Source organism: Oryza brachyantha, chromosome 4 (genome assembly GCF_000231095.2).
Source record: "Oryza brachyantha chromosome 4, ObraRS2, whole genome shotgun sequence".
In the NCBI taxonomy this organism is placed as follows: Eukaryota; Viridiplantae; Streptophyta; class Magnoliopsida; order Poales; family Poaceae; genus Oryza; species Oryza brachyantha.
The window spans coordinates 14,586,237-14,611,589 of NC_023166.2; the positions used below are offsets into that span (position 1 = coordinate 14,586,237).

General features: G+C 42.5%; 3 protein-coding genes across 3 annotated transcripts; 2 read left to right on the forward strand and 1 right to left on the reverse strand.

Moving 5' to 3' along the window:
• The first annotated feature begins 95 nt into the window (after positions 1-95).
• LOC102713264 (protein RETICULATA-RELATED 1, chloroplastic-like) lies at positions 96-3,739 on the forward strand. Its single transcript, XM_040523409.1, is given in 10 exon segments — positions 96-201; positions 204-261; positions 263-563; positions 637-735; positions 822-1,042; positions 1,269-1,338; positions 1,450-1,529; positions 1,739-1,803; positions 2,394-2,589; positions 3,325-3,739. Coding segments are annotated over 9 exon segments (1,170 nt in total). The 5' UTR covers positions 96-119; the 3' UTR covers positions 2,588-2,589; positions 3,325-3,739.
• A 763-nt stretch (positions 3,740-4,502) lies between these two features.
• On the reverse strand, positions 4,503-9,015 carry LOC102712985 (probable metal-nicotianamine transporter YSL13). The gene is made up of 6 exons (XM_040523478.1): positions 8,491-9,015; positions 6,744-6,907; positions 6,562-6,659; positions 6,310-6,444; positions 6,017-6,206; positions 4,503-5,949 (listed from the first exon to the last, which is right to left on the reverse strand). The coding sequence occupies exons 1-6, from the start codon at positions 8,975-8,977 to the stop codon at positions 4,837-4,839; spliced, it is 2,187 nt and encodes a 728-aa protein (XP_040379412.1). The 5' UTR covers positions 8,978-9,015; the 3' UTR covers positions 4,503-4,836.
• Positions 9,016-19,608: 10,593 nt separating this feature from the next.
• LOC102712441 (probable metal-nicotianamine transporter YSL12) lies at positions 19,609-24,088 on the forward strand. Its single transcript, XM_015836173.2, has 6 exons — positions 19,609-20,091; positions 21,736-21,899; positions 21,981-22,078; positions 22,159-22,293; positions 22,462-22,651; positions 22,985-24,088. Exons 1-6 carry the CDS (start codon positions 19,614-19,616, stop codon positions 24,086-24,088), a joined length of 2,169 nt encoding a protein of 722 aa, XP_015691659.2. The 5' UTR covers positions 19,609-19,613.
• The last annotated feature ends 1,265 nt before the right edge of the window (positions 24,089-25,353 follow it).

A 25,353-nucleotide genomic window follows, 5' to 3' on the forward strand; every position in this document is an offset into this window, starting at 1 on the left:
TAAATATAAACGAACGTAAAATATGCGGGCGGAGATTCGTTAATAACTTGCAACATTGCACAGTCCAAAACCGGGAAAAGCTTAAAACCCTCGCATCCAGCCGCGGCTTCCGCTACCAAATGGCCTTCGCCGCCTCCCCTTCCCTCTCCTCTCTCGCCTCCTCCTCCGCCGCCACCGCCGCCGCGATCTCCTCCACCTCACCGTCAAGCCCCTTTCACGAGCTAAAACCCCTCCAGCTCTCCCTCAGGCTGCTCTCCCCAATCCCCAAACCCCATTCGCTCTCCTGCTCCGGGCCGCAGGCCCCGCGTGCCACCACCGGCGACCGATCGGGTGCGGGGAACCACGGGGGCGACTCCGGAGGAAACCGCGGCAAGGATGGAGGTGGGCACGGCGACGGCGAAGGCGATGACTACGAGGAGGCCGAGTTCGGCCCCCTGCTCGGCTTCGATGAGGTGCTGCGGCTCGCCGCGGCCCGTGGTGTCTCGCTCCCGGCCGACATGATGGAGGCGGCCAAGGATTCTGGCATCCGGGAAGTCTTGTTGCTCCGCTACTTCGATCTGCAGGTATCCGAATTACAGAATTATTCGTGAGAAAGGTATAAACCCGGCAGTTTTCAGAGTCCTTTGCATCTCTCAGGCCGCACCATGGCCGCTAGCCGCGATGATCCGGGCCTTCTCGATGCTCCGCAACCGAATGCTCGCTGACCCATCATTCCTCTTCAAAGTTGGAACCGAGGTGCGCGCGCGATTGGTTTGTTGCTTTAAGTGGTTAGAGGTTGAGGGTCCAGATGGTAAACAGTGGAGATTTTTCATTTGACACAGGTTGTGATTGATTCGTGCTGCGCCACCTTTGCGGAGGTGCAGAAGAGAGGGGATGATTTCTGGGCGGAGTTTGAGTTGTACGCCGCGGACCTTCTAGTGGGAGTGGTCGTCGATATTGCACTTGTCGGGCTATTGGCTCCGTATGTGAGATTTGGGAAGGCGTCTGCTTCAACTGGTCCTTTTGGTAGATTCAGCAGGATGGCTGGATCTTTGCCAAGCAGGTTAAAAGCTATTTCTTCAATTAATAATTTCTTATGAATGGACAGCAATTTGTGGGAATAAGCAAGAATCAAAATTTGCCTAGTGTCTTGTTTCATGGAACATACTCTGAGAAAGAATGGAAAGGCACAGTTGTAGAAAGTCAAGCAATAGCAGCACCGAGTATCAGTTGTATTTTAATTTCCTTTTCTTTCAGACGTTCTAAATTTCAAACTTCTTTCCTTGCAGTGTTTTTGAAGCTGAAAGGCCAGGCAGCAGATTCACAGTTCAGCAGAGAATTGGAACATTCTTTTATAAGGTAGAAAATACTGTGTGATATGTATTTATCCTAAATTTTTACTGATCTATATATGATGTAAAGTTCCTAGTCACTGGAGCATCATCACACTACTTATTGTTTTATTTGCAGGGTGTCTTGTATGGCTCGGTTGGATTTGTCTGTGGTATTATTGGTCAAGGAATTGCTAATATGATAATGACTGCTAAGAGGTCTATGTTTTTGTGCTTTTAACCAAGATTTGTAATATTTTTGTTAAGTCATACACTAATTCCATAATCAGTCCTATTATGCTATACTTTTGTAGAGATGTCTTACAGGCTATGGGCTATTCACTGCATTGGGATTGTTGTTGAACTCTTTTTTATTGATTATCTTTTCTGTTCTGCTGACTGTTGTACTGTTTCTTTTCATTCTTCAGGAGTGTCAATAAATCAGATGATGATATCCCTGTTCCTCCACTTATTAAAAGTGCTGCTTTATGGGGTATGAGTAACATCAGTTTACCTTTTTATCTCTACTTTATTTGGTATGAGGTATATGTTCCAGCAGTTAAATGTGTCAATGCGATGACGCCTATTAGAGGGTCATCCACCAGCTGATTTAACATAAGAGGAACTTGTATATTTCTTTTGGAGTTTATGAAAAGTTTGATTTATGTTCTCTTCAAAATTCATGTTCTATCATACTCATGTTCCAAAATATAAACATTTCTAAGATTGGAATCTTCTACCAAAATGTAAGTATTTTTGTGACACTATTTATAGTACCACTTGTGACAACCATCACTTATTTAAAATTTTCCCCATGTTATCCCAACCTATCTCTCACCTTTATTCATTCCTCACTTATTAAGGTGCACTATATTCATTTTTTCTAAACCTTAATCTCTGCTAAACAAACTAGAAATGCTTATATTTTGGAACGGAGGAGGTAGATTATAAGCTAAGTCAGCAAAAGTCCAAATCTTTCTTTTTTAATTTCTAGTAATAGAGAAATTGCTTATGTTATTTTTATGTGAACTAGCATAGTATCCTTTGTTCCTCCTATTCATCTGACAAGTTTTGTTGACATAGGTGTGTTCCTTGCTGTATCATCAAATACACGTTATCAGATCATCAATGGTCTGGAGCGTGTTGTTGAGGCATCACCAGTTGCGAAACGTGTGCCACCTGTTGCAATGGCTTTCACTGTTGGCGTTCGTTTTGCCAACAATATCTATGGTGGGATGCAATTTGTTGATTGGGCACGATGGAGTGGTGTTCAATAATGGTGGGTGCTCCTGTTTGAACTTTTTTTTTTCAAATATTACTTAAAAAGTTACAATCTTATAAGGTGGCTTGCAAAAGGAAAATTATTTTGGTTAGTGATTTCGCACATGTATGAAATGTGAATTATAGCTACAGATGTACAGTAATCTGTCTTTGTAAAAAGTTAAATCTTCATTTACGGGAGTAGACAATATAACTTTAAGTCTTAGTGCCACCATTTATTCAACTAGACCGTTAGGGCTAGCATGAACTGCCAAAAAATTATCTTGCCAAATACCTAGTGTAGAAGAGTACAATTGTTCATTCATTCGGCAAATTGGTAATGGTATGATATCCTGAGTAGCTGTGCAAACTGTATGCATGGTCGTAGTTGGCCAACCTGCAACTTTTGGGTTCTCTGGCTACTTCTGATAAGCTGGAATCATGCAGCTATACCAAAATCCGAAAAGAAAGCTTGTAGTCTGAAGATGCTTTTGGGGGCAACTGAACAACTTATAAAAAGTCTTCCATGGCATTTCAGATTTCTTCAGTAGAGTTACTTTTAAATTTTTGTTAAGAGCTTTAATGTTTTGAGATATATATCCATACCTAGCTTATGTTTAACTTGAAAAAATAGAAAAATAGTTGGTCAACACTTGCATTATTTCGGTTTGCATAGTTTTGGCCTATGTTTATGGAATTAAATTAAATTCTGGACTAGACTTGCTCTTATTAATGAATTAAATTAAATTTGCAGCTTCAAACATGGAAGCTGGATGAATCTTTGCGTGTTACTCTTTGCTTTCTCTGAGACCCAAGAAGCAGAAACAACAGCACTTCTGTGGAAGTAACAGGGAACTTTGTTTGAAGAACGCATGAAGGACGTCGCGTCACAAGGTTGACATACATGTGCTAAGAAATAATTTATTTTAATTGCCCCCTCACTCGTTTAGCTGTTTGAGGCAAGCATTAAAGAATTAAAGTATTTCTTCAAATGTGCACTATCAATTGATGATACCACAACATGTTTTCTTAACAGCAAATAAGGACCAGCTTTATTCCTTAATTATGAGTAAATTTCACAAAACCATAGGTATTTTGACCAAATAATCGCAAAATAGAGATTTAATAGCATATATTACAATACTATAGGATTAACACCAATTTTTTGACAAAACTACATATTTAAGTATTGGATCACAAAACTTAAAAAAGACAATAGTGAAATTCTAAATCATTTATTCGATCCGCTTCACGTTGTAAGACTTTGATTCATTCATTTGTTAATAAATCTAGACACATATACAAACATATACATTGGTACATGTAATGATATATAGATAAATGTAGGCAAATTCAGAAAATCTTATAATATGATATAGGAGGAGTAAATATATTTGTGTGCTACAGCCTACAAGACCTTAGATATTTAAGTTTTGGAGAAATTTATTACTAAATTTGTAATTTTGTGACACAACTTTAAATCAATATTTTTACAATTATTTGGTCAAAGTACATGTATTTTTGTGAAATTTACTCAATTATTTATTGGTTTCGTGCTATAGATGTGACATCCCTGTCTTGAGATATTATCAAATTTAAGTGACCCTGTTCGTCAAATTAGTTGTGGGCGACGCATGAAGTGAAGATGCATGTAGGTAGAGTCGTAAACAGTGGTGAGGCGGAGAGGGACACTGGACTGGATGACTGGACAGCCAAATTTTGGAGGAAGAGAAGGCAGCGATCATGTGCTCTGCCAAGTGCTGGAGCGCCTAAATCAGTCCATTTGTAGTGCACTCTCATCAGAAGCTTGGAAAGGAATCTAAACTATTCAAAATTTAAAAATTAACCACTAAAATGGCTAAAAAGGTATCTTTTAATCTAACCTTAATGTTTGCTAAATAAAATAGAAATGATTATATTTTAGTACCGGGTAGCTGTGAACATCATGACGTACAACTAATAACAATCTTGCTTCAACTTACGCTTGTCATGCATATGAATACATGCCATATCATAGCACATATTTTAATTCGAAAGAAAGTATCAGATCACAAACAATAACGTAAACAAGCAGATAAACTCCTATTCTCATCTTTGTACATACCCTTATTTTTCTATAATATATCACACTTACAGTATATATCTTCCTTTGCTTCATATTGACATGTGGATCTGCTGAAAACGGGCAATTACAATATATGCACGGTTAGTGTAATAAATGTTGAGTCGAATCTTTGCTTCATCACCGTAACGTCTACTAACAGTTCTACGATAATGTATTAAGGAAAACATCTACTTTGTCGTTCGTCCTTCTCGACAGAAACTTCATGCAAATCGGAGGCTTCACCTTGGCAAGAGCAAGCACTGACTGAGGCAGAACCCAAGTTCCATCGCCACATATGAGGCCTGAAGCGACTGCAGGTCCAAACGTGTCTGCTTTCGCTCTGTCTAGCCGTTGCCAGACAAACAATATTACTGTTCCAATGAACATATCAATCGCAAAATATGATCCTATGTAGAAAGGTATCGCCATGGCCATCGGGATGGGTATAAACCTTGACACCTTCTTGGGCACCAGATCTCTAATCAGGTTGACGACAACTGCCCCAGCAAAGAACGCGTAGCAGAGATTGAGGCAGTTCTTTGGAAGCGAGGAGAAGCCGTCGACACCCAGTATCGCTATGCTTCTGAAGATGGCAGCATTTGGTGCTGGGTAATCACTGCCACTGATGCCAATATCATCGAAGGCCTTGTAGAAAAGCCAGAACACACAGGGAGCAATGACACAGCCCATTCCAGTGCCGATGACCTGGCTGATGAACATTGACCTGGGCGAGGCCAGCGTGAGGTATCCTGTCTTGAAGTCCTGCATCAGGTCAGCAGCAGTAGACACAATGCTCATCATCACGCCACAGGCAGCCAGGCCAGCAAGAACACCACCGTGTGAAGCACCGGTCCATGCACCAAATGCAAAGATTGCAAGCTTTCCATAGGTTGTAACAAGAGACCAGTCAGTGAGGCCAGTTCCATAGGCATTGCAGAAGGCAAGTATGGGCGCAACGACATAGGCTGCCAAGATTTGGTACCACTTCAGCTGTGGGATTATCTGCGGGACAGCACCAGTAGATATGGCAGCAACGACAACATAGCCTCCATACGCAACGTACCAGGGGATTTGATCTTTCTCGAAGAGTTCGTTGCGCCGCTCCTCATCATATGAGATAGCTGCAGTTGTGGTAACTGTGCCATCATCAGAGACTGGAAGTGTACTAGCATTTTTCTTTTTGACTTGAGATCTCAATGAGAAGGCTGTGAGAACGATCATCTTGAGGAAGTTGTAGAGTCCATCCCCAAGAATCAAGGCAATGGCTATGAAGACCTGTAACACCAACTGAATTTAGTAGAGGAAAAGGTAAGTAAGCATTCTGGATAAGACATATTCTTACCCGGTAGCCTTGCATTCCATGAAGACTACTGTCAGGGAGATCAGCAGAAAACCAGCTTCCTCTTTTCTTGGCTATCAGAGGCCACATTATGCCCCAAGAGAGGATCCCTCCCAGGAGAACAGATACGTTAACAATGTGTGGGCAAATCATTCCCACTCCGACATAGGTAGGTGAGAAATCAAAGAAAAACCTTCAAAAGAAAACAATGTTCATCTAAGAGTAGTATTGAAAATAATATGGTTTGCAGAACTAAAAATGTTGCTGGAAGAGTTCTTGCAGGGTGCGATCTTTACGTGTGTTGGTAAGCTTGAAGGCCTAGCGATGGAAATTTATGGAACCCACAATCATCAGTAGCTGTGTAGAACCACTGAAAGAATCCCCAGAAGAAGCTGAGGACAAAGAATACACCAAGCTTCTTTACTTGCTTCCTGAAAAAAAAAATAGAGAGAGAGGCAAATACCGATAAAATTCACAGGGTGCATGGCAGAAGAGCACATAGATGAACAAGGAGTCATGGACAAATGAAAGTGGTGTTCAGTGTTTACGCTGCAATCTTGGCGCCATGGGGTGTGTGAAAGCCGTTTATGAGGAAGGCAGTTGCAGTACCACTTGGATAGGTTAGCTTGTAGTCAATGATCATAATCTGAAGAGTGTTGAATTTGGTTGAAATGATGTCCACATGACCACATGGTTGCTTACAGAGGTGGGGGATTTAGAGTAAACTGACCTTTCTTAATGGCACAAGACCAAAGAGACCAATGAAGCTGACCAACAACAGAAAACCAATTATCCATCCTAGATGAGGATTTTTTATGTTTTGGGCATTATTTGCCTCGGGTGCCAGCCCAGCGATTTTTTCACTCATGGCCAATAGGTAGCTACCAAAGCCACCTGAAATAAATGAAGCAACCACGCAAAATAAGGATGCATATCTCTGCACTTACTGTTAATGGAGTACTGGACTGGTTATGGTAATGTTGACCTAAAGTTTTGTTTTGATGCTAGAACAAGTATTGGTAGTAAAACGAAGTTAGGTTCATATAGTTTTCAGATTCTCACTTTTGATAATTCCTCCCTCTCATTTTCTGATTTTCAGTCCTTGTACAGTTTTCTGTCTCACTTAATTACATAGTAGCCCTTCTGGACTCTTTAGAAAAGAGGGTGATTGACATATTTGCAAATAGAAAATAATTTATGAATAAAAATTATATATATATTTTAGCGATCTAAAAACAACAGTTAAAAGATACACCATAATAAAAAAACCTAAAATTAATTTAAATTTAAGATTGAAATTTTAAATTTTGGCTTATAAGTATAATCAGAAACAGAAAAAAAGACCATACGAAGGTTGATGGGAACTTCATTTTCATTTGTCTAGAAGCTCTCTACAACTGCCCATAGTCAATATTAGTTAATAATATATCTGACCTTTACTAAATCATAGTTAATAATATATTTGACCTTTACTAAATCATACTCCCTCTGTCCCTTAAGGCTAGTCTCAATGTATGTTTCATGATGATATCATGTACATTAAATAAGGTATTACATCAGCAAAGTTGTTGACTTGACAGTGTCATTAAATGATAGAGTTTCATGAGATGAGAGAGGGGTTTTATCCCCATGAAACTCATCTGCTCGATTACCTAGTTTATAGTCTTGGTAGCTATGACATGAAACTATTCATTGAGACTGGCCTAATAAACGAAATGTTCGGTTTCTGTGCCCATTGTTTGACCATCCGTCTTATATAAAAGTTTTTTAAGAAATTAAAAAAATAGTCACATGTAAAGTACTATTTATGATTTATCATCTAATAAAAACAAAAATATTAATTACAACAAAATTTTGAATAAGACGAAGAGTTAAATGTTATAGTTAAAAAGCGAAAGATTGGTTTATTTTGAAACGGATGGAGTACTCCCGTAGCTAAATTACTATTAGCATGTCACGGTATCGGCAGACGTACGATTCTCTCCTGAGAAATAAAGAATCCTTAGGCCTAGTTTAGTTCCCAAAATTTTTTCCCAAAAACATCACATCAAATCTTTGGACACCTAAATAAAGTACTAAATATATATGAACATTAAAACTAATTACATAGTTATGGGGAAAATCGTGAGACGAATCTTTTGAGCCTAATTATGATATAATTAGCCATAAGTGCTACAGTAACCAATATGTGCTAATGACGGATTAATTAGACTCAAAAGATTCATCTTGCGGTTTTCAGGTGAAATCTGAAATTTATTTTTTAATTCGTGTCCGAGAACCGCTTTCGACATCTAGTAAAACGGTCGACGAAATCTTTTTGCCAAAAGTTTTTGCCATTAGACACCACCTTAGATGTAGCAATCAAGAAATACTAGTATTTCTGAACTTTGTTACTTCCAAGCATGACCCTCTCATTTAGTAGTTTGACCGGCCTCACGGAAACAAAACATTTAGCTACGGATTCCCTCGACGCTTACCGCTGAAGGCGATGTCGTAGGCGGCGACGACGCAGGTCTGGATGACGGTGTTCTCTTGGCGCGTGAACGGCTGCCGGAGGAGGCCCAACCGCTCGACGGCGGCCGTCCAGAGGCGGACGAAGAAGAAGCCGAGGAGGCCGGCGGAGACGTTGAGCGAGGGGATGATGCCCGTGGTGAGGTTCAGCTTCATGACGATGACGCTGAACATGATGGACAGGAAGAAGCTCACCACGAAGGCGCGCACCGTCAGCTGCTCCCGCCACGACGGCACGGGTCTATCCGCGAACACGCGCTCCACCGACGGCGCCTCCTCCTCCCCGGTGGCGGCCCCATCCCGTGACGGCGGCCGCAGCAGCGGCGGCGACGACGACCCACGGTCGTGGGGCTTGCTCCGCCGCCGGAGCTCGCTCGCCTCCACCACCTCCACGTCGTTGGCGGCCGCGCTCCCGTGGCCGGTTTCCCCCGGCGTAGTAGTAGCGGTCGCCATGAGATGAGACCGGTGGCGGGAGCTGATGCAGTGGCAGGCTCTTCCGCCGCTCCAGACTTCCGGCCGGCCTGATGCCGGAGCACGTTGGATTTAATATGCAGCGGTGGGCCCACTTCGAGACACTGACGTCCGGGCCGGTCAAGATACAGTAATAAATATAACGACGTGGCCGTAGGCGCGACGGCTCATGGTGAATGGCCTTTTCTTACTAAAATGCATATTTTTAAAATAAATACTTCTAAAACATAATTCTAAAATCTGTACCGTTTCACCATACGACGGACAAGTAAGGTTTTGCTAAACTGATATGTGATCAAAGCGTCTGTAAACACTGCTGATCATTTGGTACTCTAGATGAATAAATTATACTACCTTCGTCCCTAAATGTTTGACGCCTTTGATTTTTTATACACGTTTGACCATTCGTCTTATTCAAAAAATTTACATAGTTATTAATTATTTTATATCATTTCATTTATCGTAAAATATACTTTTATGCATATATATATAAGTTTACCTATTGCACAATTGAATTTAAATAAGACGAATAGTCAAACGTTTATAAAAAAGTCAATGGCGTCAAACATTTAGGGACGGAGAGAGTATATGGTGTGAATGTGTGATAATGTTATTCTGCCACAGTGGAAGAGATGTTGTAACATGCTGATTTGAAATGAATTAGTCTAAAAAGTAAACATTAGAAATGCGTATTTTATTGAAAAAGATCACGGTCAATCGGCTCTTCATGTTTTGACGAGTACTAAGCTGTAGGCTGTAGCTGACAACGAATGATGTTACGATCTAGCAAGACTAATTTCATACGTTGTGGGGTGGGTATATATGGTGAAGAGTGGTTACTGCTCATTAGCGTGGCGCTTAGTATTGTTTGGCTTTAATGCAAGTAATATGTTTTCTTTATTTGTGAAATTCATTTTTTTTACAACGTACAGTACTTGAATAAACTTATTACTGAAATTTAATTTGAGAGATGAGCGAGAGAACGTGTACTCAAATCCGGACGTTGATAATACGCGCGTGCGCATAGAGATGCTAACTTGTGCGCACGATATGGCGCTTAGCGTCCATAGGATAGGGTAAAGTTTTTAAATTTTTAGTAGGAATTTTAAAATTTTAAGTTGAAGTTTTGAAAATTGAGTTGAGAGTTTAAAATTTTTAATAGGTAGTTACCCGACTTCTGAAATTTGGTTTGAAACTTTTCATCGACAATCTTGCAAAATTTCAAAAGGTGCTCAAAAATATTTCATGAAACTAACAACTTCCTTTCCAAATCTATCCAAAATAATTCAAAAGCAAAAATCCTAAAAACCTCATTCATAAGCCCATCTTATTATGAGGCCCATATGGCCCGCTATATTGGCAATAGTCTTAGTTTTGGCCAGATGTGAGAAGACACGACATCTCATGTGATGCAAAATAAACATATCAAAAGCACTCGTCCCACGAATTAGTTGCGTCGGTCAAATCTAGGCCTATCCAAGCGCTAGCAGCTCTCATACTTCCATACTATGGAGCATGGGAGCAACACATTGCTTTCTACTCCTATGTCTTTGAGATTTTATTTTGATCTACCTATATTTATTTTGCTAATGGAATGAGTCGATTATTACTCCCTCTGTCTATCTAAGGCGCCCTTATATATTTTTTAAAAAATCGTTTTTATAATATACTAACACCTTATATGCTTAATATCGCGCATATCATATTATTATACTTTTATTTAAAAATTGTTTCACATAATGCTAATTTTATACCTGATAACATATTGTGAAAGAAATTAATGGTCAGGTCATGGTAGTTGGGAAAGCGTGAAAACTTATATGTGAGAAGTTTTGCCTTAGTTCATAATTATCGGAGAAGTTTTTTTTAACTAAAATCAAACTTCAAATATCAGTAGGTAAAAATCTTTCAGCAATAACAAAAGGTGATATCAACTGAGATTCCTTAAGCATGCTACATCAAGATCCCAATCATATCACCTTAAGAATATGTACAAAGGCAATGAGTTGTCCCTTTGACACTAGCAATCTAGCATGTAGTTTGCGGGGATTGAAAATAAAAAGAAACTATATTTTGAAGAGGCAACTCGGGGTATGGTTTTATACGTGTTAATAAACACGTGCATGGTTTTATATTAAGACTTCCATCGTTTTATAGTTATAACTGCTTATAAGCTAAAATTTGAATTTTAGAACTTAATTTTAGACTTGATTTTATGATATTTTTCATCGTGTTTTTTTTACTTTCACTTTTGAATAGCTATGGACACGTATATAAAAGTTTTACCTACAAATTATTTTTCGTTTGCAAAAATACGTTTTCGCTTTTTCATCTAAAAAGCAAAACGACGGGAGGCTAAGTCTGAATGTACTTGTATACATTTTAGGAGTTGTTACAACATGTGTCCTATCTAGAGAAGCTTTTGACAACTAAAACTTCTTTTAAATCTTCGTCGACCGTCAGAATCTCCCATAAGACAACACTCCAATTATAAGAATATATAGTTATAGAAGCTAAAAAAATGGAATAGAAGCTAAAAGCTAAGAACTCAGTTTTTCTGTATTTTCACCCGTCTGTATCTCAGAATTTTAAACTCCACGAACAAGACAACAGTATTGTTTAGTGATGTGTGATATGTTCGATAATTCAATTCAATCATAAATAATAGATTACGAATTTAAACCCTAATCAATACATGATCACCGATTAATTCAAATGCGGAAAACTAAATAAACCTGCAGATGAAGCCATTTGATTCCATTCTTTTGTTTTCTTCAATTCCGTCTTCTTTCCTTCGTCTCCGGCGAGATTAGATCGCCGGTAATCTGTTTTGAATCTCTGACCTTCGGGTCTCCAACGGCACTGTCCTGGAATCGCCGCACGAAACCCTTCTAGCGCGTCTCTGATCGGGAGAGGTTGATTTCGAATTTCTGGTTGAGAGAATAAGCGACACGAGCGTCCCCGTGGGCTCCTCTTCTTTTATATAGCACTGGTGGGCCTCGGGGGCTTTTCCTAATCCGATTCTGTCCCGTAACCACCGATCGCAGTTACGGCCCATGAGGGTTACGAATTTCAGAGTTAGAGATAGATTACGGATAGGATTACGGTGGTTATATCCTTTCCTAAATATCGGCTAACCGATAAATCAACCAACATTCTCCCCTTGATTTAGAGGTTAATTACAAGCCCATCATATAATACAGCTCCCTAAAGCAATGTGTCACAACAACATTTCGCACATTGAGACGACAAGATTTATAGTTCACAATATCATACAAATAAACCCTTGATTAATTAAGCGGGTGTTGATCGAACTTAATTGCCCCGGTTTCCAGGATCTTTATTCAAGGTCATTACACAATCCCGTGTTGGCCACATGTTCTTTGAACAAGTTGGGAGGTAAGCCTTTAGTTAACGGATCCGCAAGCATTGATTTAGTGTTTATGTATTCAATTTTGATTGTTTGATCCTGTACTCTATCTTTCTCAACATGGTATTTAATGTCAATGTGTTTGGCAGCTTCACTTGACTTGTTGTTACTCGTATAGAAAACTGCGGCCTCATTGTCGCAGTATATAGTCAGTGGTCTTTCAATGCTGTCAACCACTTGTAATCCCGGGATAAAATTTTTAAGCCATACAGCCTGCCCCGTTGCGTGATAACATGCCACAAATTCTGCCTGCATTGTCGACGATGCAATCAGTGTTTGTTTAGTACTTTTCCATGAAATGGCTCCCCCCGCAAGAGTGAATATATACCCAGAAGTAGATTTTTTGGTATCTAAACATCCTGCGAAGTTAGCATCTGAATAGCCTATAACTTCAAGCTTATCAGATTTTCTGTATGTGAGCATGTAATGTTTAGTTCCTTGCAAATAACGCAATACTTTCTTTACTGCCTTCCAGTGGTCCATACCTGGTTCAGACAGATATCTGCCAAGCATCCCGGTTTACAAACGCCAAGTCTGGTCGCGTACAAACTTGAGCATACATTAAGCTTTCGACAGCTGAAGCATATGGTACCTTAGTCATTTCTTTTTCGTCCAATTCATTTCTCGGACTTTGGAATGAACCAAACTTGTCCCCTTTCATAATTGGAGCAGGTCATGTTGAGCATTTGCTCATATTATATCTTTCCAATACTCTGGAAATATATGATTTCTGTGATAAACCTAGCACCCCTTTGGACCTGTCTCAGTGAATCTCAATACCCAAAACGTATGATGCATCACCGAGATCTTTCATATCAAATTTCGATAACAAAAATTCCTTGGTTTCTCGCAGCAGATTCTTGTCACTGCTTGCTAATAAAATGCCATCTATATAGAGTACTAGTATAATGAATTTCTCACCTTTAATTTTGGTATAAATGCAGTTGTCCACCTTATTTTCCTTAAATCCGAATTTCTTGATAATTTCATCGAACTTAAGGTTCCACTGCCTTGACGCCTGTTTAAGTCCATAGATGGATTTCTTAAGTTTGCATCCCATATGGTTCTTTCCTTCCACAACAAAACCTTCCGGTTGAGCCATGTAAACATTTTCATTTAAGTCACCATTTAGAAATGCTGTTTTCACATCTATTTGATGGAGTTCTAAATCATAATGTGCCACTAGCGCCATGACAATTCTGAATGAGTCTTTCTTAGAGACAGGAGAGAATGTTTCATTGTAATCAATTCCTTCTCTCTGCGAAAAACCCTTCGCCACAAGCCTTGCTTTGAATCGTTCGATATTTCCTTTGGAGTCTAATTTAGTTTTGTAGACCCATTTGCAGCCTACTGTTTTTACTCCTTTAGGAATTTCTACTAGATCCCACACTTTATTTTGGCTCATTGATTTGAGTTCATCTTCCATGGCTTGAACCCACTTGGATGAATTTTTACTGCTTATGGCTTCTTTAAATGAGGTGGGGTCGTCTACCTTCCCAATATATTCACCCATGTAAATTTCATAATAATCAGGGATGACAGATCTCCTGTTCCGTTGTGATCGTCTTGATTCTTGATTTTCATTATTGACCACAGACGGTTAAGGATCAGGTTGCGGAATTTCTTCTTCGTTGTGTGTCACAGGACTCTGTTGAGGCTCATTATTTTCATGGGTTTCAATATTTTCCTCAGCAGTAGCCGTAGCGCCAACTGTGGGAACTACAGTTTGTGGTACATTATGAAAAATAGGGACATTATTCTCTTGGATTTCCGGAGGAGAAGAAACACTCACCCGGATTTCCTCAAGATTAATTTCTCTTTCCTGTGAGCTCCCCATTTCATAGTATTCCAAGAAGACAGCGTGTCTGGTTTCTACAAATTTGGTGACACGGTCTGGGCAGTAAAATCGATATCCCTTAGAATGTGACGGGTAACCGATAAAATGACAGCTCACAGTCTTGGGGTCTAGTTTCTTTAATTGGGGGTTGAATAATTTCGCTTCTGCACGGCAGCCCCACACTTTCAAATAATTTAATGTCGGTTTTCTTCCGGTCCACAGTTCATACGGAGTTTTCGGCACGGACTTACTTGGAACTCTGTTTAGTATGTGTGCAGCCATTTTTAATGCCTCAATCCATAATTTATTTGATAAGTTGGAGTGACTAAGCATGCTCCGCACCATCTCCATGAGTGTGCGGTTGCGTCTTTCTGCCACTCCATTTTGTTGAGGCTCTCTAGGCATGGAATATTGTGCAATAATCCCATGAATCTGAAGATATTGAGCAAATGGACCAGGACTTTGCCCAAATGGAGCGTGTTTCCCATAGTATTCACCACCACGGTCTGATCTCACTATTTTAATTTTCGCGTTGTGCTGGTTTTCAACTTCTGCTTTGAATATTTTGAATTTTTCGAGAGATTCAGAACGATCGCTTATGGGGTAAATATATCCATAACGGGAGTAATCATCCGTAAATGTAATGAATGAATCAAAATCATCTACAGATGTCACTAGGAACGGTCCACAAATATCAGTGTGAATTATTTCTAGTGGACTTGTGCTCCTAGTGGGTCCGTTCTTAATTGATTTAGCAAATTTTCCTTTAACGCAATCTATGCAATGATCAGCGTCAGAAAAATCTAAGTGGAGTAATAATTCTTCTTTAATGAGACGTTCGATTCTCCCCCTAGAAATGTGGCCTAAGCGACAGTGCCACAATTTCGATGAAGTCTCATTTTTATCATTGCAGGCATTTATGACATTCATCACAGTATGATCCAAAGAGAGCAAGTAGAGTTTGTCTCGCACGAAGGCAAGACCAATTACTTTATTTAGATGCTTAATGTAACAAGTTCTCTTGGAAAAATAGCAGTCATATCCTAACTCTGCTAGGACTCTAACTGAAATAAGATTTCTTTTAACGGAAGGAGCAACTAAGACATTTTTAAGTATTAAATTGTAGCCACTAGGAAGCTTGAGTGCAAGGTCTCCAACAGCCTCCACTACAATCTTCGCTCCATCAGCTACTCTTAGATGTGCTCCCCCTTTCTTAGCATCTGGACGCCATTCAATCTCGGTAATGAATTAGTGACGTGCATAGTGGCACCTGAGTCAACCCACCAAGAATTCCGGGAAAACTCAACATATAGGGATTCATTAACATTGGAAATTTCATTAATTTTATTTATACCTTTACGGGCCAACCACTCCTTGAAGCGGGGGCAGTCCTTGTGCCAATGTCCATCACTGTCACAGAAAGTATAGTGAGAATTCTAGAATTTTGGCCCAGCTGAAGGTTGAGCAGTTGATTGAGCAGCCTTACTCCCTCCTTGTTTCGGAGGGTGAGGTGGCTTGCCCTTTTTTTTTGATCCAGAGGCTTCTCCTTGATGAAACTTCCTCTTGCCCTTAGAGTTGACGAGGTTGAGCTGGTCAATGTGTTTATGCCTTTTGGTCTTTTGATGCTCTTCCTCTTCCATTGCGTGGGAGATAAGCTCTGAAATGGTCCACTTTTCTCTTTGAGTATTGTAGTGAATTTTGAACGGAGCATAATCAGAGTTTAGTGAGTTTAGGATGAAATGGACAAGATAGGCTTCCGAAATTTCTATGTCCATCGTTTTTAGTTGATGAGCCATGTGTGACATTTCCATGATGTGTTGTCGGATGCCTTTCTTTCCATCATAGACAGAAGAGCCCATTTTCATGATAAGAGTACTGGCATAGGTTTTGGTACACGCCTTGTAGTTTGATTCAATGTTTGCCAGGTACGTCTTAACATTGTCAGAGTCAGCAATCCCCCCTATAATGGAAGGAGAGATGTTGCTCTTGATGTACATTAGGGACACTCTGTTTGATTTCTCCCAAGCGGGCCACTTTTCATCGTAAGCTCACTTGAGATTGATGTATTCCTCAACATTCTCATCCATGAAGTCAGCTAATTTTGGTTCCACAGGTGGATCCTCTCTAAGTGCAAGATCATTTTCCAACCGCCCCAAATTCAGGAGCATGTTGTTTTTCCATTCAGCATAATTAGCCCCATCAAGTGGCTCAATCCTTTTAAGCTGTGACAAAGCTGCAGATAACAATTTATAATATAAAACATTTGATCAAAATAAAATAATATGTGTATAATACTTCTCCAAATCTAATCACCGTTGGGCAGAAAAGACTTAGAAAATAATAAAATAAATCCTTAATTATATCACCGTTGGGCAGAAATAATCAAGGAAGAAATAATCAAATTTAAATTGACGTGAAATCATAAATAACGTTGGTCAATAAATAACTTCACATCATAAATTCTTTCTAGCAAACTTTCCGTTGGTTCCATTTGACTAGAAATAATTTTCTGAGCAATAAAATATATTTTATCATTTTTTTAGCAATTTTAAACAGCCCAAACAAGGTATAAATTGATTTCTAAAATTAAAAATAATTTAAACAAAATTAAATTAAATTTTCGGCCCATCCAATTACCGTGTCGGCCTACAAGAGGTCGGCCCGTTAGGCAGCGCGCGCGCGTAGGGGGCACCGGCCCACGCGGCCGAGTCGGCCCATGAGCGTCGTCGGCCCAAATAGCGGTGGTGGCCTAGGAAATAAGGGCGCTCGGCCCGTGGCCGTCTGATCTGATCGGACGGCCAGGATTTGGTGCGACGAGATCAAAAGACCCCGGCGACCGAAACCCTAACCCTAGCCCCTTTTTCGACTCCTCCCACTCTTCTCCTCTTCTCCGGCGGCAGGCGGCGAGTGCCCGGCGCTGGATGGCGGCGGCGTGGCGGTCCGACGGGGAGGGCGCACGCCAAAAAACGCGGCCCGTCGCCCGCCGGCTGGGGGGGCGAACGCGCCCGAAGGCAGCGTTGCCCAAGCCGGCCGTTTCCCGTCAGCGCGGAGGTCCGGCGACGGTGGCGATGCACGCGCGGCGGAGCCGGCGCAGCCGGAGGAGGAGAGTGGAGGCGGCAGCGCGCGCGCACAGGCAGAAGCCCGCACGGCGGCGGCGATGACCGCGCGCGCGCACGCGTGGGGCGAAGCCCGCACGACGGCAACGGCGATGGCACCGTGCAGTGACCAAGGTCCACACGACGGCGACGACGATTACTACTTCCACTCCGGTAAATTCTTCGATTCAATACATTCAATCGAATCGAATTGATTTTAGTGAATGAACTTTGGGGTTTTTGATCTAGGGTTTAGTTGATTTCTCGGATTGGAATTCGAATCAATTACACTGTATGTTAAACAACCAGTGTCATAAATTCAAACTCTAATCCGATTGCAACAATCAATTAGGCCGAAAATTGATTATATGGGACCAAGTACGAGTAGGAAAGCTCTGATACCATAATGTTAGATAATTCAATTCAATCATAAATAATAGATTACGAATTTAAACCCTAATCAATACATGATCACCGATTAATTCAAATACGGAAAACTAAATAAACCTGCAGATGAAGCTATTTGATTCCCTTCTTTTCTTTTCTTTAATTCTGTCTTCTTTCCTTCGTCTCCGGCGAGATTAGATCGCCGGTGATCTGCTTTGAATCTCCGACCTTCGGGTCTCCAACGGCACCGTCCTAGAATCGCTGCACGAAACCCTTGCAGCGCGTCTCTGATCGGGAGAGGTTGATTTCGAATTTCTGGTTGAGAGAATAAGCGACACGAGCGTCCCCGTGGGCTACTCTTCTTTTATATAGCACTGGTGGGCCTCGGGGGCTTTTCCTAATCCGATTCTGTCCCGTAACCACCGATCGCAGTTACGGCCCATGAGGGTTACGAATTTCAGAGTTAGAGATAGATTACGGATAGGATTACGGTAGTTATATCCTTTCCTAAATATCGGCTAACCGATAAATCAACCAACATGGTATTATTGATAATAAGCTATTATCTTAACTATTGTTGTTCTAGTATAGAGCTAGGCAAAGTCTTCACGCCAGAACAATGGAATCTACACCAGGATAGCGACCGAATGAATCATGATAGCAATAGAATCAACTCCTCAAGCTATATATCACCACGCCATTACCACCAGAAGTTTGGTTTTGCTTGAATTCAGTATTGAACTTCAACCATGGTGCTGCTTTCACACGCTGGCCTTCTGTCCGTTTCAGTGCCTTCACACACCAGATCTCCTAGTAGAAAACCAGGGGAAATGGCTAGCTGCCACCTCTCTGTTACGTAGATTTTGATCATCCAATCGAGACATCGAGTTGTCTATATCACGAGTCAACGGTGGTGAGGTGTCAGTTTCTGCAAAAAAACTCCATTTTCCTTCCCCCACTTGTTTATGGCTGTATCAGCATTCAGCAAAACCGGCTTGAACATGCATGGTTACAGTCACAGTCGTAGGGACGAGGAATTCAGTTAATTGACCGATGGAGGTTCAGTTTGACTTTGCTCTGCACAGAACAAGGCCAATCTTTTAGCAGCAGATTCAAATTCAAAGTCGGAACAAGAGCCCGATTCAAATTCAAGCTGCTCTCTTCAAGTTTCTGATGATACGAAGTGGATTACTACTTCCTGCACGGAAGCATATAAAGGGGGCAGGGGCAGAAGGAAGAACAGACAAAAAAAAAATGGCCAATGGGAACATGCACAGGAGAGCTAAGGCTAAACAATAGCCACTTGTATACTACTTCTGCAACATCACATATTGAATAGTACGATCCTATTTCAGTGTGAGCTAAGCATCCGAAAACAACATCCAGCAAATCTCCAAATCGCGAAATAAATACAGGGATTATCTTTTCGTTTTTTCTGGAAAAAAAGACAGATGACATATTTATAAATAAAAAGTTTATATATGTGTTCATAGCGATATAAAATTTAAGTTTGAAATATAAACTATAGTAAAAAAATTAAAATTAACTTTAAATTAAAAATTGAAAATTATGGTTTATAAGCATAATGGCTACAAATACAATCAATTAAGGGAGGAACATTGATTGATGTAAGATGAGTACTCCGCCTGTCAGTGACTGGCAGGCTGACAGCCAATCAGAGCGGTCAGCAAGTCAGCGCACGCCCGTGGCTCTCCACCATCGGATTTCACACCGGACGGGCGTGTATGTGACGATAAATACAGCGGCGGCACAGCAACTTGCGGCGTCGCTCCGCGCAGTGAACGCCTCGGCTCGGCCTCCCGCGTGCTGTGCTGCTGCTCACTGGACTGGTCCAACCAAGGCAGGCCAATGGCGTCGCACGCCACCGCCGGCGGCGGCGACGAGGAGATGGTGGAGGCCAGCACGCTGCGCCACCGGCACGGCGCGGGCAAGGATGCCGGCGGCGGCGGCGCCGCCGCCAATGGAGGCGTCGACGACGGGCGGCAGCTGGCGGCGGCGGCGGCGGATCAGGAGGAGGGCCCATCGTCGGTGGAGCGCGCGTTCGCGGACAGGGCCGTGCCGTCGTGGCGGGAGCAGCTGACGGTGCGCGCCTTCGTGGTGAGCTTCTTCCTCTCCATCATGTTCAGCATCATCGTCATGAAGCTGAACCTCACCACGGGCATCATCCCCTCGCTCAACGTCTCCGCCGGCCTCCTCGGCTTCTTCTTCGTCCGCCTCTGGACAGCCGCCATCGAGCGGCTGGGCCTCCTCCGGCAGCCGTTCACGCGCCAGGAGAACACCGTCATCCAGACCTGCGTCGTCGCTGCCTACGACATCGCCTTCAGCGGTAAGATCGTCTTCTTCAGCTAACTAATTAAGTCAACCTAGCTACTACCATTTCTCGGGCCATCTCGAGACTGCAGTAATTCTTGTGGTCTCAACAAACGGTTGTTTACAGCGCTAAAAAAAATTCCGTCCTGCATGCCTCGTCACAGTGATTGGTATCATATGGCAGACTTTTTCGGTTTTGCTCCTATTGGGTACTTGGGCATGTTAGCGTCACATCTTCAACCATTTCAGCGCAGTCTTTCCTCGTAAGTTGTAAGAGCAACTTCAACGGATGTCCATCCAAACTTACTATCTCTGTTTTTAAACTTACCATCTCTGTTTTTTTAAAAATTGTAAAAAAACAGTCTTAAACAGTGTCATCCGGGTTGCTAAATTTCGGCAATTTACCATATCCTCATATTTACGTGTATATATGGGAGTCGATGTTTCAATTGGCATCTAGGAGAGTACGACCCTCGACCCGGAAATTTCAGCCTCTTTTTTCGTGTGTCGTCGCCATCATCTCCCGTCAGCCCAGGGCTCGTGCCGCCGCCGCCCGCCGCCTCCTCGCCGTCGTCGGCCAGCGCCTCCCCGCCGGCGCCGCCTCCCCACCGTCGCTGCCCGGCGTGCCCCCGTCCACGCACGCCGCGTGTGCGCGGTTGCGCGCCCGCTCGCTAGCCGCTCGCCCGCCGGCCAGCCCTTCTCCGCGCCTCGGCCTCACGCGTCGCACGCCTACGGTCGCGCCTCGGCCTCACGTATTAATAGAAGTTGTTGTTGCATCATCTTCTTCTCCAATCTTGATGGTATCGGATCCCAATTTCCCACCAATCCTAAGCCTCTTCTCGGCTTTCCTCCGCCTCTCGCCATGAGCACCGATTCGTGTCTTCGGAGGTTGGACTCCCTCACTCCCCCAAGCCATCTTTGCTGCCCATGTCTTCGTTGCTCAAAACTAGATTGATATATTCCGAAGTGTAAAAAGGATTGGGCAAAATGCGAAAGGACAATACACCGTTAATTTCCTTCGGTTTTGCAACTAATAGTACTCCACAATTCTTGGATGAGATGAGAACTTTTACAAAGCTTTTCAGCCTTTTTCGTTTCGCTTCTACTGATAAGCCAAAATTTGAATTTTCAATCTTAATTTAAAGTTAATTTTATGATTTTTCACTGTAATTTATTTTTAGCATTTGCTTATAGATCGTTACTAATACGTATATAAAAAATTTATTCACAATTTTTCATCCACAGGATAGTTTGATTGTTTCATGGAAATTATTTTCCTTTGTGCTAATTACTCACTTAGTGGCAATTTCTCGAAGTATCTCACCTAGAAAAATAAATAACTTTTGGAGTAGCTCAAATATGATTTTCTAATCATGTGGTCGTCAGCATCTGATCAGCAGTCAACGGTGGAAACCAAGTTGCAGTTTCAGGATTACCTCAAGTCGAAACGTAATTGATTAGACTCCCTTTAAAGTGACGTGGCACATGGATGTGACGCCTTTGACTTAACATAATCCTATCTTATCTGGTTTTAGGGTCATTAAAAAAATATATTTTTCAAGTCTACATGACAAATGTTCGACATTCTCCAATGCTTGCTTTCACTGCCTATGGAAATGAAGTGCTAATTTTCCTGTCCTGGCTCATCCCAAATGATCAGGTGGTTTTGGCACATACTTGTTTGGCATGAGTGAAACAATTGCCAAGCAAGCAACGGAGGCTAATGATGCTCAGAATGTCAAGAATCCCCACATCGGGTGGATGATTGGATTTCTCTTCCTCGTCAGTTTTATTGGCCTATTTGCCCTTGTGCCCCTGAGAAAAGTAAATCTTCTACTACTCTGTTTCTGCTCTTCTTCGTATTACTCGATCCATGTATACTAATCAACTGAATTTCTGGTTCAGATTATGATTGTCGACTACAAGCTCACCTATCCAAGTGGCACGGCAACAGCTTACCTTATCAATGGTTTCCACACTCCAGAGGGTGCAAAGCTTGCTAAGTAAACCATCTGATTGTCCTACGTTTTGCTACTTCCAAGGTTAATGCCGTCAATTTACTGACAATAGTTCTATATTTCAGGAAGCAAGTGAAGACACTGGGCAAGTTCTTTTTGTTCAGCTTCGTTTGGGGCTTTTTCCAGTGGTTCTACACTGGCGGGGATGGGTGTGGATTCCAGAACTTCCCTTCATTAGGGCTTCAAGCCTATAAAAACAGGTTAGATTGATTAATTACCGGTGATGATACCTTGGGTTTGGAATGATAACATTGAGTGATGGATGTCCAATTTTAGAAGAGAAGTTATACCATTCTGAATGTATTTTGGTTACAGCACTGAATGGCTTACCATTACCGAAATCCACAATTTCACATTCAGTCTCTCAGGTTTTACTTCGATTTCTCCCCTACCTATGTTGGAGTTGGGATGATTTGCCCCCACATTGTGAATGCGTCTGTTCTATTGGGAGGCATCCTTTCATGGGGAGTCATGTGGCCACTGATAAGAAACAAAAAAGGGAGTTGGTACTCTGCCTCTCTCAAAGAAACTAGCCTTCATGGACTGCAAGGCTACAGGGTAAGTAAATATCACAAGATATTCTCCTCTGTTCGCTAGGTCTCAAGCGTGGAATATTGAAGTGGGCTATAATTAATTTAATTAGTTATGCGCTAGTCAGCATTCGAACTTAAGACCTTAAGTTGTATGTATCAGCCAGTTGCACCTAAAAGCCTAAGATGATAGGGAAATGTGAGCAATTTGCTTTATACACTCTAAAATGTAGTTTAAATTTGAACTACAGAGCTGTATTTGTTATAAGACGGAGGTAATAGGAGAGGATAGAGATAGGTTAGCAGTGGCAGTTGATGCCAAGCAGCTAATGCGACGTTTGTTCCTGATCGACTACTGCAGGTGTTCATATCCATTGCCTTGATTCTTGGAGACGGTCTGTACAACTTCGTGAAGGTGCTCATTCGCACAACCACCGGCTTCGTTGCGATGATGAAGAAGAACAGCACGCTTCCAGTCTCCAACGATGGCAGCCCCATGGTCACCGGTGAGGCTGCCTCCTTCGACGACGAACGCCGCACCGAGCTCTTCCTCAAGGACCAGATCCCCAAGACGGTGGCGTACGGAGGATACGTCGCCGTCGCCGCCGTGTCGATCGGCGCTCTCCCGCAGATCTTCCCGCAGCTCAAGTGGTACTACATCCTGGTCGCCTACGTCTTCGCGCCGGTGCTGGCCTTCTGCAACGCCTACGGCGCCGGCCTGACGGACTGGTCCCTCGCGTCCACCTACGGGAAGCTCGCTATCTTCATCTTCGGTGCGTGGGCCGGCGCGTCGCAGGGCGGCGTGCTGGTCGGGCTCGCCGCCTGCGGCGTGATGATGAGCATCGTGTCGACGGCGTCGGACCTGATGCAGGACTTCAAGACGGGGTACCTGACGCTGGCGTCGCCGAGGTCCATGTTCATCAGCCAGGTGATCGGCACGTCGATGGGGTGCGTCATCGCGCCGTGCGTCTTCTGGCTCTTCTACAAGGCCTTCACCGACATCGGCGTGAGCGGCACCGAGTACCCGGCGCCGTACGCCATCGTGTACCGCAACATGGCCATCCTCGGCGTCGACGGCTTCTCCTCGCTGCCCAAGCACTGCCTCACGCTCTGCTACATCTTCTTCGCCGCGGCGATCGCCATCAACCTGGCCAGGGACCTGGCGCCGCCCAAGGTGGCGAGGTTCATCCCGCTGCCCATGGCGATGGCCATCCCGTTCTACATCGGGTCCTACTTCGCGATCGACATGTTCATCGGCACCGTGATCGTCTTCGTGTGGGGGATGGTGAACCGTGCCAAAGCCGACGCGTTCGCGCCGGCGGTCGCCTCGGGCTTGATCTGCGGCGACGGCATCTGGACCTTGCCGCAGTCCATCCTTGCCCTAGCCAAGGTGAAGCCGCCGATCTGCATGAAGTTTCTGTCACGATCGGTGAACGCCAAAGTGAATGATTTCCTGGGTAATTAGCAGTGATCATCCCGACAGTTTGGCTGGCAAGGCGGGAAACTGAAAAGGTTCCTCGACAATGTGAAAAAGATCTCCTGCCATAACGCTACTCCGGTTACTGATATGTGGGGTCAAATGTTACTGTCATAATAGTAGACAACATGAATCTCGATATCATTGGTGTCATCATCTTGCAAGCAATCAGGATGGTGTCTGTTCTGTTAGGGATTGTACTGTAGCTTGTCTATGAATAGTTGTATATGTAAGTAGTGTGCCTATCCTCCCTCTGTTCTGTTATTGTGCAAAGGCATCCTTGATTCCAGGTTGTAATTGTATATTCATGCAATCATCAGTAACGTTCCACCGTCTCTAAATCAACTTTGGCTACTAAAATTTCTATTGTAATAGTACATATTTATTTAAGGTTCACAGTGCTTACTGCAAATACTCCAATGTCACTTAGGGTCTGTTTGGTTGGGAGAGTTTCTAGTAGCTGCAGCTTCACAGAAGTCAGAAGTTCTCCCAAACAACACTTAGGTCATATTTGGGGAGCTTCTTCTAGCTGCAGTTTTTCCTAAAAGCTGTTTCTGCTAGAAGTTGGCTTAAACGGTCCATAGCTTCTGAGAATCTGTAGTTACAGATTCTGGAAAATAAACTAAGAAGCTAGAAACTGGACATGCTAGGTTTAGGAGTTTTTTTAGATTATCAGAAATTGGCTAACAAACAACCGTTTCTCATAATCTAAAACTCCTCCAAACAAGCCCTTATAGTAGGGGACATGTAGTAAACATCCTATTGTTCTTCAAATTCCATTATATAAAGGCCTATAGCGTGACAGTAGATTGAGATATAATTTCTGAACAATGTGGATAGACATAGCCAATAAAAGACATTCAGACTGAACAAAAATATTACAGGGTGCATTTGGTTCCTTATTAACTGGCTTGCTTAGTCTGGCGAGTTTCATCAATCTAGCCTGTTTAAGCCAAGCATACGCTGCAGATCTCGCACTCTCAGGTCGATGTGTTTGGCTCAGTTGAGGCTAGAGAGAAAGCAGCTCCATCCATCATGCAACACAAAAGCAAAGCTTGCCATCATACGGAGGAGAGTGGTTTTGGCTCTCCCTCATTGGCAAGCATTTTCTAACACGCTAAGAATGAAAAGAAGTAAATATAGTAAACACCCCAACTGTCACAATTACCGTCCATCCATGTAATTACCTTCTCGTCCCAAATTAATTTCTAGAGTTCAGATTTGATCTAAAAATAAGATGAGTTTTACTCTCT

Coding starts and splice junctions, on each gene's coding strand:
- LOC102712985 (XM_040523478.1), bottom strand. CDS start 8,977: ATGGCGACCGCTACTACTACGCCGGGGGAAACCGGCCACGGGAGCGCG. Junction 6,908..8,490: donor CTACGACATCGCCTTCAGCG/GTAAGCGTCGAG, acceptor CATTTATTTCAG/GTGGCTTTGGTAGCTACCTA. Junction 6,207..6,309: donor CTTCAAGCTTACCAACACAC/GTAAAGATCGCA, acceptor TTTCTTTTGAAG/GTTTTTCTTTGATTTCTCAC.
- LOC102712441 (XM_015836173.2), top strand. CDS start 19,614: ATGGCGTCGCACGCCACCGCCGGCGGCGGCGACGAGGAGATGGTGGAG. Junction 22,079..22,158: donor GAGGGTGCAAAGCTTGCTAA/GTAAACCATCTG, acceptor TCTATATTTCAG/GAAGCAAGTGAAGACACTGG. Junction 22,294..22,461: donor CTTCAAGCCTATAAAAACAG/GTTAGATTGATT, acceptor TCAGTCTCTCAG/GTTTTACTTCGATTTCTCCC.